At 42.2% G+C, this 13,884-nt stretch overlaps 1 protein-coding gene across 2 annotated transcripts; it reads right to left on the reverse strand.

Annotated features, from left to right (window-relative positions):
- Positions 1-22: 22 nt before the first annotated feature.
- Positions 23-11,996, reverse strand: rrp15 (ribosomal RNA processing 15 homolog). Of its 2 annotated transcripts, XM_044206559.1 has the most exons (6): positions 11,843-11,942; positions 11,268-11,357; positions 8,261-8,568; positions 2,030-2,127; positions 1,760-1,949; positions 23-1,125 (listed from the first exon to the last, which is right to left on the reverse strand). In XM_044206559.1, the coding sequence occupies exons 2-6, from the start codon at positions 11,284-11,286 to the stop codon at positions 979-981; spliced, it is 762 nt and encodes a 253-aa protein (XP_044062494.1). In that variant the 5' UTR covers positions 11,287-11,357; positions 11,843-11,942; the 3' UTR covers positions 23-978. The 2 variants fall into 2 exon arrangements, with proteins under 2 accessions (XP_044062494.1, XP_044062493.1); XM_044206558.1 differs by lacking the exon at positions 11,268-11,357 and having other exon boundaries at positions 11,843-11,996.
- Between the last annotated feature and the right edge of the window lie 1,888 nt (positions 11,997-13,884).

Below are 13,884 nucleotides of genomic sequence, written 5' to 3' on the forward strand. Positions count from 1 at the left end.
GCATTGAGACGGACTAACATTGTTTGGTTTTGGTCTTTTTATGGGACTGAATAAGAAACATACAGACTCACGCCTTATCCCTTACAGCAGTGGTTCCCAACCTTTTTGGCTTGTGACCTCTTAAAACGAAGCAATGGCTACTTGTGACCCCGTCATATGCATACAGGATGTGTTCAACACATTTATAAGCTTCAGGGGCCTAAAGATATAAAATTATCAAGTAATTCACAAGAAAACACCAAAGATTAGAGGACTGTCTGCACAATAAACCCACTTGTGTAGCACAAATGTTTGTTTCTGATCTCCTATCCTGTGAACCATTTCACAACCCCTCAGATTTAAGGATATTGTGACCTGTTGTGGAGGAACCACTGCTTAAAAGGATAGGTTTAGATTTTTTCAAGAGTTATGGGTCGCTGTAATTATTCCTCCTCTCCATACTGAGCAGAGAAGAGAGCCCCACCTAACACTACACTGTAAGACAGACCATACTGAGCGCTTAAGACATTCAATGACCAGACAGTTCAGTCTACAGAAAGACCACCGACTACTGAAGGAAATACATGAATTGGCTGTTTGTTCAACCAGCGCTGTACAAAACATTCCTATTTACAGAGTTTGCACCCTCACAGGTCTTTCAATAATAAGAGTTTGTAGACAAAATGGGAGCAAACAAGTGCTGAATCTGTGATGGCAGGCAGGAGCCTCAAAATCTGTTACATCCTGTACAGTATGTTTTACAGTCACTAGCCTCAGTGCACAATATATTCTGCAACAAATGTCAGAATGTGAGATACGTTTTGTTGTGTGTACAATCAGAAAAAGACAATTTCCAGGTTTTCTTTATCCTTTTTCAGTCCACAAACTGATCAAGAGCGGGCAACGGCTCCATTATTTTCCCACGTCTTCATTTCCAGGATGTTGCTGAGGCTTCGCTCCCTGAATGCATCATGACCCCATCAGTCCGTTTGGATGGTGTCAGTCCGAATCACTTTCCTCCACCCCCCCCGAATGTGTAGCAGCCTCCTCTCTGTCACTGTCTTTGTCCCAGTCTTTCATGGTGGCTCCCATCATGAAATCGTCTCTGAGGACGCTCCAGGCGGGCTTCTCTTCTGCTGCTGCAGTCTGCGCGCGCGCGCACACACACACACACACACACACACACACACACACACACACACACACACACACACACACACGTTACACTACAGCACACACTCACTTCCTGTACTGTGTTTTAGGTTCAGTGAGTGCTTCTAGCTCTGCTCCATGTCTCATCAATGCTTTACTGAGGCAACAGTGACACCATGAGAGCACTGTGTGAAATCACAGTTTGTTAGAGTCATGAAAAGCTAAAGTATTGATCCTGTTTGACATTGTGCAAAATAAAACAGCAACATTTGTTTTTTTGTTTTTGTTGAAGATAACTGAACGCACAAGTTAAACAGCAATAAGGCAGTGAAGCAGCAGCACAGGCTCATAATAGAGACACTGGCCTGCAGCAGCTGTGATACATGCCCAACATGTAACCTTTTTTTTTTTTATTTAAATATGACTACAAAGCATCAACTTAAATATATAACTTAGCAAACAGTCATTTCACTTTCTCTCATAGAAAAACACTGCAGCTCTCCATGACCCTCAACAGGATATAGAGGACTAATGGACTAAGATGGTCGGGTGTTTCTACTCTTTGGGGGATACATACGTAACCTCACCAAAAAAGAACAAACAGAACATAAGACATCATTGAACTTACAGCATCCTTTTCAGTCTTGACGTTGACTCTGCTGCCTCCCTCGGTCCTTCTCAGCACATCAATGAAGTCTTTCTTAGAGACAGACGAAAGAAACTTGGCCTTTTTCCTCTCTGAGCCACCAACTTCTTTCACCTTGTCATCGATTGTTTTCTGGTGTTTCCTCACAGCGTTGAACAGCTGCACCACCCCTCTGAGCAGAAAAGTACACACTGGAATCAGGAATGGCACTGAGAACGTCAAAGAAAGCCTCATAGAAAAAGGTATAGGCACCTGGTAGCAATTCTCTGTAGAGCTCTTTCAGTCTCACGGTCACTCACTACGTCAGGTTTCTCCCTGCACATCATCTCCCACTCTCGCTTCTTGTCAACCTGTTGGACACATGTACAAATACATTCTCACATTTAGCTTGTACAGCATCATGCAAACCCACTGCCTGCATCTATACCTCCAGTGTTCCTCCATGCAGCTTGTACAATATGAAAATATTCTGGCTCTACAAGCTATTTCTCCCCGCTGCCTTTCTGATGCCCGACCTCCCTCTCGCTCCTCTCCCCATATTTTCACATGTAACGTGGTGGATTATAGGATCCAGGTTGAAAAATACATACATTTCCTTTCAGTCTCGTGTATGTGGCTGAGAGCAACAAGCGCGCGTGTGGTGTGTTCCTGCCTCCCACCTCGTTCAGTAGCCATGAGCTGCGCATGTGGCTGCTCAGACACGCCTAGGTTATGCTCCACTTGGTGGAGATCCAAATAATACTGCTATACCAGCTGCTATAACAAAACAACAAAACGATCATTTCAGCCAAAAAAACTGTGATCGGGGCATCCCTTCCATTTTAGTTAGATGCTCATCTGATGTAAAAAACATCACAGTTCCACAGTCAAAGAAGTGTGCGTCCTTTTCATTAAGAAAATCCTAGCACATGCTAACAAGCGGAGGAGGCAGTGCCAGTGTGTTCAACCTGCAACATGTATCGGCTGGGTATTTCTTTCTCTTGCGCAGTTACACATCTACAGCTTGTTCAAGATTTGAAGGAGTGTTATAATTTATTTTTCAGTAGGGTTGTGTTCTGGTGGAAAAACACCAGCATTCATTAAGCTCTAATGCTAATGAATCCTTTATTGAAGCTTCTGTCTCTCCTCCAGGGCTCAACAATAAGGATTGCCTGATTGCCCTGGGCAAGTAAAATGCCAAGTAAATCTAGCAACTCACTTGCCCAGTTGGGAAAGTGGTAAAAGGTAAGAATTAAACATGTATTTTTCCGGAGCTGATGATGGAAGTAGCTAAGGAATGAGCCATCTCACTTCCTTCTTATCTCTGTTGAGAGTTGCACACAGAGATCAGGCACTTGCGAGTAGGGATGGGTTTCGAAACCCGGTATTAAACGGGCCCTGGGGTTAAATCATTAAAGACTGTAGTTATCACACTCGCTGCAGCCTCCTGCTCTCTGTGTCGGGCTGAGCTCCTCCACACACACCGACACACGAAGCGCAGTGGTCAGCTGATCAGACAGGCCGCGGTGGAGATTACTGGAGTTGACAACAACTACGCTCGTTACTGTAAGTAAGTGCAACAAAACCTCGGAGTAAAAAGCAATACTTACATCTACAATACATCTGTTCAACAAGCATAAACATGTCAACATGTAGAAAGCGATATTTTAATCTGCTGTGTCTGCAGTCTCTCATATGTTTTACACAAGCACAGCGAGCAAGCTCGGCTAATAGCGAATTGCTACGAACCAACTAAAACGAAGCTGTCTGCCAAATTTTAAGATTTGTGTCAAACTAAGAAACAGTCTGACTACATACAAATTCTTGTAAACTTCCTGCTGGCTGAGACAAAGCAGCCCCTCCCCCCCCTCTGCCAGGTAACTGCCCTGCAGTGAATCACAGCAGCAGCAGAGGGAGGAGGACAGGAGGAAGCACTGATACTGACTGAGGTCTGAGTTCTTCATTCTTTCTAAACTTCACTCCATGTTCTGCTGTCAGGAATATGATTTGTTTCACTCACTATTTGATTGGTTTCCAGAGAGATATTATGGACTTTATGTAGTGACTTTGCTGCTGTAAACACTGTTTCTGCTCTAGAAACAACATTTAGTTCAATTTAAAATATTCAATTCTGATCCTGTTCTGAATGTATTCTTTTTTTAAAAAGCAATTATGTAGTATTGAAAAAGAACCATAAGAGTATCGATAAATAACTGAAGCAATAAGAGCATCGATAGGAATAGTAAGACAATGTCTGTACTCAGCCAAAAATTATTTGTGTGGTGAAAGAGATATTACTTTTTTAAAACGGATTTCTCTATCAACTTGTTCTGGCCCTGATCCGAGTGCTTTAATATTAAGTATCTGCTGGGGGTGTAATGGTACACAAACTTCACGGTTCGGTACGTTTTCAGTACAGCAGGGAAAACAAAAAAAATATATATATTTTTGTAATTTATTTTGAAAAATGTAAACAATGGCTCATTAGCCATGATTCTTTCTGTAACAGTACAAGTAAATACTGTCATATTGTTAATGAGAAAAAGAAATAACACAAATGTCAGTAATGCTACATTGTAATTCGTGAAAAGCTGCAGCTTGCGCTGGTTGATACCACTTTTAGCTTTCCGTTTTCTTCCAAACTTGAGTAACTTGTGTAAGCATAATTTAAACTACATTCTTTATGAAAATGAGAGTAGAAAGTGTTTTAGTACTTTTTTCGCCATGAAACAACTTCTCCTGCTACTTGGCCAGGGCACCGCTGCAGAACAGCTGTTTGGCCGCATTGTTTACACCAGGGAACAGCTGATCGCGCTGAAGCTGAGCGGCATGGCGCCCAGGACAACCGATATCCCCACTGAGATCTGGAGGAGGACACACCGAGGATGCAGAGGTGGAACGAAGTGGCGAGGGAAGAGAGGGGCCGAGACAAAAAGAACATGAGATTTAAGCCGTGTCTGCCTTCTCTTGTCATGGGCAGTGAGATCACTGGCGAATAAAATGGACGAGCTAGCGGCGTTAGGCCGGAGTCAGACTGAGTTCCGTGAGTGTAGTTTGATGTGCTTCTCACAGACACGGCTACACGAGGATATCCCGGACCATAACGTTTCCATCGACGGCTTTCAGACTGTTCGGGCCGACAGGGATCGCACCGGGAGTGGTAAGCGGAAAGGCGGCGGGCTTGCTGTTCTGGTCAACAACAGATGGTGAAACCCTGGTCACGTTGCTATCCAGCAGAGTATCTGTAGCCCGGACATTGAACATTGTTAACTGTGGGACTCCGGCCATATTATCTGCCACGTGAATTCTCACACGTCATTGTTGTGGTTGTTTACATCCCCCCCTCTGCTAACCCAGCATGAGCGTGCAACGCCATTTACACCGCCATAGCACAACTCCAGATTCAACACCCGAGTGCACTCATTAATTTCGGGTGACTTCAACCATGTCAGTGTTTCAACAACACTGACTAATTTCACCCAGTGAGTGAGTTGTCCTACTAGAGAGGAGAGGACACTGGACCTGCTGTATGCTAATGTTAAGGACGCATATCTCCCGAGTAGTAGGGAGAGGACAAAGATGGGCTCACTGAGTGCATCACTGGCTACATTAACTTCTGTGTGGACTGAAATGTCCCAACTAAGATGGTCCATTGTTATTCAAATAAACCATGGGTAACAAAGGGACATCAAAGACATCCTGAATGCCAAGAGGAGGGCCTTTACTGATGGTAATAGGGAGGAGGTGAGGGCAATCCAGGCAGATCTGAAGGTGAAGATCAGGGAGGCCAAGGAGAAGTACAGGAGGAAGCTGGAGTGGAAACTCCAGCAGAACAACATGAGAGAGGTCTGGAGAGGCATGAACAGCATCACTGGCTTCAGACCAACTGGCAGCAGAGGAGTTGAAGGCAGCTTGGACAGGGCCAACGAACTTAATCTGTTCTTTAACAGATTCGACACACTGGCTCCTGCTCATCCCCCCTCTAACTCAGCTGCTGTCGGCCTTCAAGCTCCTCTGAGTCCACCCCCCATCTTCCTGGGAGAGTCCTACTCCCCCCTCAACTGGCTCTCAGGCTAACGGCCCTCTAATGACTGATGACTGGATTGTTGACTGTCTGACTTGCAGACCACAGCACATCCGTCTGCAGCACTGTGTCTGACAGCGTGGTCAGCAACACTGGGGCCTCTCTCCCTTCCTCTTCATCTACACCACAGACTTCAGCTACCACACAGAGTCCTGCCACCTTCAGAAGTTTTCTGATGACTGCTGTGGTGGGATGTATCAGCGGTGGTGATGAGACAGGGCTGTGGTGGGGAACTTTGTCTCATGGTGTGAGCAGAACCATCTGCAGCTCAATGCGACAAAGTCTAAGGAGCTGGTTGTAGACCTACGAAGGGCCAAGGCACCACTGACCCCGGTGTCCATCCAGGGTCAGTGTGGACATTGTTGAGGAATACAAGTAGCTGGGTGTACACATAGACAATAAACTGGACTGGGCTAAGAACACTCAAGCTCTGTACAGGAAGGGCCAGAGCCACCTCTATTTTCTGAGGAGGCTGAGGTCCTTCAACATCTGCCGGACAATGCTGACTATGTTTTATGAGTCTGTGATGGCCAGTGCTATCCTGTATGCTGTTGCATGCTGGGGCAGCAGGTTGGGGGTAGCGGACGCTAACAGGCTCAACAAACTGATCCGCAAGGCCAGTGACATTGTGGGGGTGGAGCTGGACTCTCTGTCAGTGGTGTGAGAGAGGAGGATGCTGGCCAAACTACGTGCCAACTTGGTCACTGTCTCCCACCCACTCCATGACGTGCTGGTCAAACAAAGGAGTACCTTCAGTAAAAGACTCATCCCACCACAGAGCGCCACAGGAAGTCATTCCTGCCTGTGGCCATCAAACTCTTTAACTCCTCCCTCAAAGTGTTAGTCTATATGACCTTAAGTCACTAAGCTGGACACTGGATCATTAACATCACTGCAATACTTGAAATAATTGTGCAATATTCTCTGTTTAATACTGCTGTGCAATATACTGTTTTCAGTTTAAAAATTCCCTATTTATTGATATTTATTCATACTTCTATTACTGCTGTGCAATATCCACTATCTCATAAATCATCTTAATAATCTACACTTAACAGTACTCATTATTGCACTCTTATTACTTGTGTTATTACATTGTATTATACCATACATACTTAACCTCTAAATCCACTTTGGTACTTACACTTATGTTAGCTTTTATACTTATATCCACTTTGTACTTAATTTATCTTACCTGTATTATAGTGTATATTTTGATTGTTTAGTACTTCTAGTCCTGTATGCATTAACGCGATAGTGAGCAGCTGTGACAAAAGAGTTTCCCTTGGGGATGAATAAAGTATTTCTGATTCTGATACAGAGCTGCACAACGGCCTGACTAAAATGCACACGTGAAGGCACACTGTAGCGGTGCTCAAGCACTTTGACCGCATGCTTAAATCCTGTATTCTCTACGACCGAGTATGGTCGCACATCTGCAGCAATAAATACTCCTGCAGTATTCGTTAGTGATTTGGCACAGTCCAGCCACATTCCACTCGTGGAAAGTATTGTTTGAGTTGAAAGAGAACTTGTTCTAATTTTAACTAGAATAACTAATTATCTAATAACTCCCCCTGCTCTTTTATTCGTTTCCATCAGCAGGATGCCTCTTACTTTTCTGTGACTCACTCTGTATGGGCTGATTGTTATTTGGGGGCTTTAACTGTGTGCCCTCCCTCATGCCTCTGGGGGCATAGAGGGCTGTTTTCTATGCTACTCTGCTGGACTGTCACAGTATGTAACCACCGTCTCCGTTTCTCACAGCAGCAGGTTTTATGTTGTTTTCTAGTTTCATTCCCTCATGGTGATGACGTGCTGCGGTAAACGTATTGTCTCATTTCCGGTCACCGGTGTTTGTGTTTTACTAGTAGCGTATTTTTGCTGCTGTAGCTCATCAGTTAATTTTGTTCGATTCTTCATTATAGTGACTAACTATCTGCTATACAGTTAAAAGGTACACTAGTTCTGCTCAATCACTCATAGCTCTCTCCTTTTAACAACATTCTTGCTAATCCCATAGTTTACACGCTATTCATGGTCTTTGCATTGTGCCTCCCTAACTCTATCCCCTTCCCCCAAACCCCTCTCCGCTCCCTCTCAAAACCTAACACAGCAGCGGTGGATGGCCGCCTACCACTGAGTCTGGTTCTGTCCAAGGTTTCTGCCTCTTAAAAGGAAGTTTTTCCTTGCCACTGTCGCCATGTGCTTGCTCATGGTGGGATTTGTTGGGTCTCTGTAAATAATATAAAGAGTATGGTCTACACCTGCTCTATAGGAAAAGTACAATGAGAACTTTTGTTATGAATTGGTGCTATTTTTGAATGATGTCACATACTGGGACTATATGGGATACATAGTCTAGCAGAATACTATTATAATGCAGAATATGAAAGCAGTCTCACAATGTGCATCCTTACCTGTTTCTTTCTCTCCAGCTGCTCCTGTCTTTCTTTTTCCTTCAACTTGTCCAGCTCTTTGTTCTTCACCAGGATGCTGGTTTTGCTCCCAGGGATTTTCTTCCCCAAGATCTTTGCCATGGCCTCTGCCCAGCCAGCATTGTTTTTACCATCATCTCCCTCCTCATTATCTCCTCCATCTTCATCCTCCTCCCCTTCACTACCTCTGTCATTTTCTCCTCCATCATCTGACCTTTCATCGTTGCTCCCTCCTTCAGAATCACTTTGGTCATTGTTGTCCTCAAACTGAGGCTGCTCTACATCGTCTCCTAAGTCAAACAAAGAAATACAAATTATTTTCCTGCTCAGAATGGGCCTTTTGTTGTGTGACTACGCATGACAGTAAGCATGATCGGCCCGCGTATGGTAAAGGAAACGAGTCTGTTTCCTTATTTGACAAAAAACTGCATTTTCCTGTTATTTCTGATTCGATAAACAAAAATGTAGTGCTATATCATATGTAAAAAAATTGTATTTATTTTTTTACATAAAAAGCTTCTATCGAGGTTTTTGAATGAAGCCTTGAATGTCTGTCGTCATATTTTAGGATGGCTTCACCCTAAAAAAATAAAAAATAAATAATAATAATAAAAAATTCAATTTTTTGCTACTTTATACTTCTACTCCACTACATTTTGGAAGCCAATACTGCACTTATTTGACAACAATAGTTATTAGTTACTTTACATACTCACATTCAGATTATGGATTAAGCTACCCGGCAGTATATAAAGTAGTTGAAATTAGCCTCATGTTTACCAGCTGCAACATTAGTGATGCTTACACATTAATGCGGCACTAATTACAATCCAGTGATATAATGTATATTATTTTGAAATGGGTCGTTCTGCATGAGTACTTTTACTTTTGGTACTTTAGGTATATTTCAATGCTTATACTTTTGTACTTAAGATTTTGAATGCAGGACTTTTACTTGTGACTAGGACTGGGGCGATTCATACGTCAATTTGCAGAGAAACACACAGAGAGAGAGTCCTACTTATGCTGTTGTTTAGTAAAAGATTGTAAGTGCATCTGTTGGTGCTGATGTCATTCGGTGCCACGTTGGTTTCGATTGTTTCGATAACAACAAGCCTCCTCCACACGTGGCTCACCTGATGTTGACAGAATCGCAGGTGAAAAACTCCAAAATGTGAGTTGTGTTTTTTTGGGCGACTTTGTAAAACATAGTGCTGACGAAGAAAGTCATCGGAGACAGAAACGGAAAGAGGCGGGGCAAGCCGACAGAGGTGTAGGTGTGTGTGTCTGTGTGTGTGGGGGGGGGACTGAAGGGGAAAGCAAGGTGAGCAGATTACATTAAACACTACAATAAGGTGGAGAATTAACTAGAATTAAAATGGTGACATAAGAAATAACCTACTAGAAATAGGCTAAAGTAATCTTTGATATATATTAATTCTGAATAGACAAATATATTTTTGTTGCAGAATAATTCCATGCAGCACATACTTTGTTTCTTGTTACATTTGTTTGTTTTTAAGAGAACATTAAATATTCATTTAAATTTATAAATGAAGACAAGTTTTTGATATTTATTTTGGGTAAATTAATTGTTATATTAATCGAGTAATTAAAAAAGGAATCTTTAGAATAATTGATAAATTAGTCGTTAGATTAATCCATTAAAAAAAATTATCGTTGGTTGCAACCTTACTTTTAACAGAGTATTTTTACACTGTGGTACTTTTTTGCTACTTTTGCTAAAGTTATGAGATTAGGAATGGGTGAAAAACAATACTTAATTCCTTAGGTTTGTAAACTGGCATCCAATAATTTATTTGCATTAAACTGTACAATATTTTGTTCTTATATAAAACTTAATAATATGGCTTTTTGAATAATGAAGCAATATTTATTCATTTTATTTGGCCTAGTTCAGAAACACTTTGTAAGATTGTTTCTATAATGTGCTTTTGAAGAGTCTTGTAATTATGTCTGTTGCTTGCCAGCAGCTCTTAGAAATGTCACCAATTGCTGTAAATTACTTCTATGTTGTTACCTTACCTAAATGTTATTCTCATTCAAACGCTGGTTTTAAGCCTGTTTGGTTCTGTTTGGACCTGTTTCTCTCTGCGACCAAACAGGGAACACTGCTCCACCGGGGCAGTTCCTCTGATGTGTGACTATCAGTCATTAGTCTAATTAGTGTTGACCGCAAGCTAATTCTCCACTTCGTCCACAGTTGGAGGATTTTTCACCATGAAACCTTTTATGGAGTTTATTCCAAGTGACAAAGAAAAAGGACAGTTTGTGTGCAGCGAGAATTTCAAACAGAACTGGACTCAAACTAAATAAAACTGTTTAGTTCGTGAGGCAGTACCACGGCTCTAGTGTTGTGGAGCTCAGCAATGGGTGCGTTTTTTTTTTTCTTCAAGTGGTATGTATATTTGTTACCTATACATGTTTTACTGTTACAGCTGCACCGGTAAACACAGAGTGCAATGATATTTAGGCTTGTTGGGATCTGTTTGATATTCGGGTTATTGATACTCTGTCAGTGTTCATGGCAAACACACTGTTTATTTGGTTAATCTTGGGTTCAACTTATCAATTCAGTTGTATTTATATAGCGCCAATTCATAACAGAAGTTATCTCATTGCACTTTTCCTATAGAGCAGGTCTAGACCGTACTCTTTATAATATTATACCAACAAGACCCAACAAATCCCACCATGAGCAAGCACTTGGTGACAGTGGCAAGGAAATACTTCCTTTAAGAGGCAGAAACCTTGGACAGAACCAGACTCAGGGTGGGCAGAGAGAGAGAGAGCATACAGTAGCATAATGTAAATTCCACATAGAAATTTTAAATAATAATGTAATGGTAACAGACAGAATATAGCCTACAGAAATGTCAGTATTGGGTTTGCACAGATTATTGGAATGATTGTTGCCATTTAATCATATGTGCAAATATGAGCACAATATCTGAAAAGAGGCGTTTACTTGTCATGGAGAGCCACATGGTTCGCTTCTTGGCTTTTTATCTGTTCCTACACGTCTGTTGTGTCAGTGTGATGGTTTTTTGTGGTTAATCTGTTAGAAAATCAAATGTAAAACGTGAGAGCAAAATTCGATTTAGTATTGTGGCAATAAATAAAAAAGCAAAATAGAAAGTTAAATAAAATTGTTTGGTGTGCTGTTCAATGGCTAGAGCGCAGAACGGACACATTCGCCACATTAACAGTAACAATACTGCAATGACTTTTCTTTTCTCCTGTGGCAGGTGACAGGTTTTTTTAGCTAGTACTTCACTCCACCATGCTGCTTTGTTTTCTGTTTTGTACCAAAAACATAATCGAACACTTTAACTTATGTTACATTAAATTGCCGGCCAACAGGATCACGGTTAGTGCTAAGCTAGCTATAGAGCATATTAACGTATAGCTATAACGTTAGTATATAGCAGACCAAAGGAAGTAGCTAACTATAGCGTATATCTGTGAGATTAAAAATCAGAGGCAAACACCTTTACCGTGTTTTTCAGAGACGACACTAGTGAACTGTATATAAAAACTCACCAGATAATTCCACGTGTGTTTTCACCAGAGTTGCCATCATGGAGTTGCACCGTCTCTGCTAAAATGGTTTCAGAGTAAGACCACCAAACGGAAGTTTCCTCCTTCTTCTTCGTCTTCTTTTATTTTGATTGGCGATTGGCAACCAGCTTGCAGGTGCATTACCGCCACCTATCGGACTGGAGTGTGTAACAGTACATTGGTCCAGAGAAAAAAAGGCCCAACAAAATAAAATAAATAAATAAAATAAAATAAAATAAAATAGAGAACTTGAATTCTCTCTGTTAACCCTGTTTCCTTCAGGTATTTAATCAGGTGACTGTTCCCTGTTCCCTGTGCCCATCTCTAGGTATGTTCCCTACTGTGAAACTTAGCTTAGCTTTCTTTAATCGATTGATGTCAGTTCCTTCCCCTCCTCCTCAGCCCTGCACTCCTGCAGCACATGCTGCACAGATTCATGATGACCACAGTGTGTGCATCACCGTTGGGTGTTTACCTATTTTATGGGGTCCTGAGATGAGTAATGGCTGCCTCGTCAGTAATGGCTGCCTCGTCCTTTTGGTTCCTGCCCAGCCTTCTTTCCAACCCAGCCTGTTTCTGGATAATATAAAGACGTCTTCCTGTATTGTTTATGTCCTAGTTTTCTTGCCAGACTTTTTGCATTTGTCTTTTAATGATTGTTTTACCCTCAGCTTTATAAAGCGGAATTTTCATGTTTACTGTTTGTGATCTGAGTGATTTCCTGGCCAGTGTACCAGCATCTACACCCACATGAGCAGGGACCCAAACGAAGGAAACCGTCAGACCCTTGTTGTGCAGTCTGGATATTAAATGCTGGATTTCAAACAGAAGGTCTTGTCTGCATGATTTCACAGATGTAATGCTTGTGAGTGCTGCCCAACTAGATGCAACTAGTGCATTATTTTTGTTGTTTTCTTCTAACCATTGTAAAGCTATCAAAAGAGCTAGGAGCTCAGCTGTGTATACTGATCAGTGATCAGTGGTTCTTTTCCTAACCGCTCCTTCACACTGTGGTATGAACACTGCAGCTCCTGCACGTCCAGTCTCAGGGTCTTTTGAACCTTCTGTAAATATCCACCAACTTATCTGCAAAGTGCTGCTCAGTGTAAGTTTGTGCTGTCCTCCCAGCTGATCCCTGTTCAGATTTCTTCCTCAGTTGTTGCTGTATATTAAAATCTACTATTGGCATCACAAATAGCCGGGGAGGAATAGCTGAAGGTGGGACTGTTGGACTGTATTGTGTGTTACATAAACCTAAACTTTCTGCTTTTATATCGCCGCTCCATCCAAAGCTTCTATAATATGTTTCATTGAGCTCCCAAGCATCCTGCAGGAGGCCTTAGCAGGGTGAGAGCTACTGTGGCCCTGCAGATTACCCAGTGTGCCAGTATAAGTTTCACTCTTCGTGTCCATAATGACATTTCCCCCATTTCTTGTATGGCGGCTGCTGGAGAGGATTTAAATGCTCCACTGCATATTCTTAGTCCTTGCGCCTGCTCCACATCCAGCGTATAAAGGTGACTCTCTGCAGCTGACATAAGCTACACATCCATGATCCACTGTAGCTCTCACCAGGGCCTGGTATACGTTCACCGATGATGCTCTGGTTGCTCCCCACCTCGTCCTGACAGGCTTCTTAAGAGATTCTTCAAAATAAGACGGTGTAGTCCCTCATTCGTCCAGGAGTGTTCTATCGTAGAAAAGGTTTCAGTCGTAGTCATCTGGACACTGTTTTCAGAATCAAGACGTTTCGGCTCCCATCCGGAGGTCATTCTCAATTGTGAAAAAATGGGACAGGAACTAGAAATTTAAGCTACTCTGTGTTACATAAGCCCTGCCCTCAGGAAGGAATCTGCCTGAGTATCTGTTAATAGCTAGTTTCACCTGAAACTGACCTAATAGTTTCCAAGATGGCCCAGTAATCAGTAATCAGGCCTACTCTTCTGGCTGCATCTACTTCATCACTTTTAAGTACCTGATTAGCATGTGATTGGCGTGACCAAGGTGATAATGCACTCTGATAG

The sequence above is a fragment of the Siniperca chuatsi genome, linkage group LG9 (assembly GCF_020085105.1).
Source record: "Siniperca chuatsi isolate FFG_IHB_CAS linkage group LG9, ASM2008510v1, whole genome shotgun sequence".
Lineage (NCBI taxonomy): Eukaryota > Metazoa > Chordata > Actinopteri > Centrarchiformes > Sinipercidae > Siniperca > Siniperca chuatsi.

Excerpts from the sequence above, each read along its gene's own strand:
- rrp15 (XM_044206558.1), bottom strand. The coding sequence starts at position 11,882 with ATGATGGCAACTCTGGTGAAAACACACGTGGAATTATCTG. Across the intron at positions 8,569-11,842 it reads AACACACGTGGAATTATCTG|GAGACGATGTAGAGCAGCCT; the intron begins GTGAGTTTTTAT and ends TGTTTGACTTAG. Across the intron at positions 1,950-2,029 it reads CTACAGAGAATTGCTACCAG|AGGGGTGGTGCAGCTGTTCA; the intron begins GTGCCTATACCT and ends TTTTCTGCTCAG.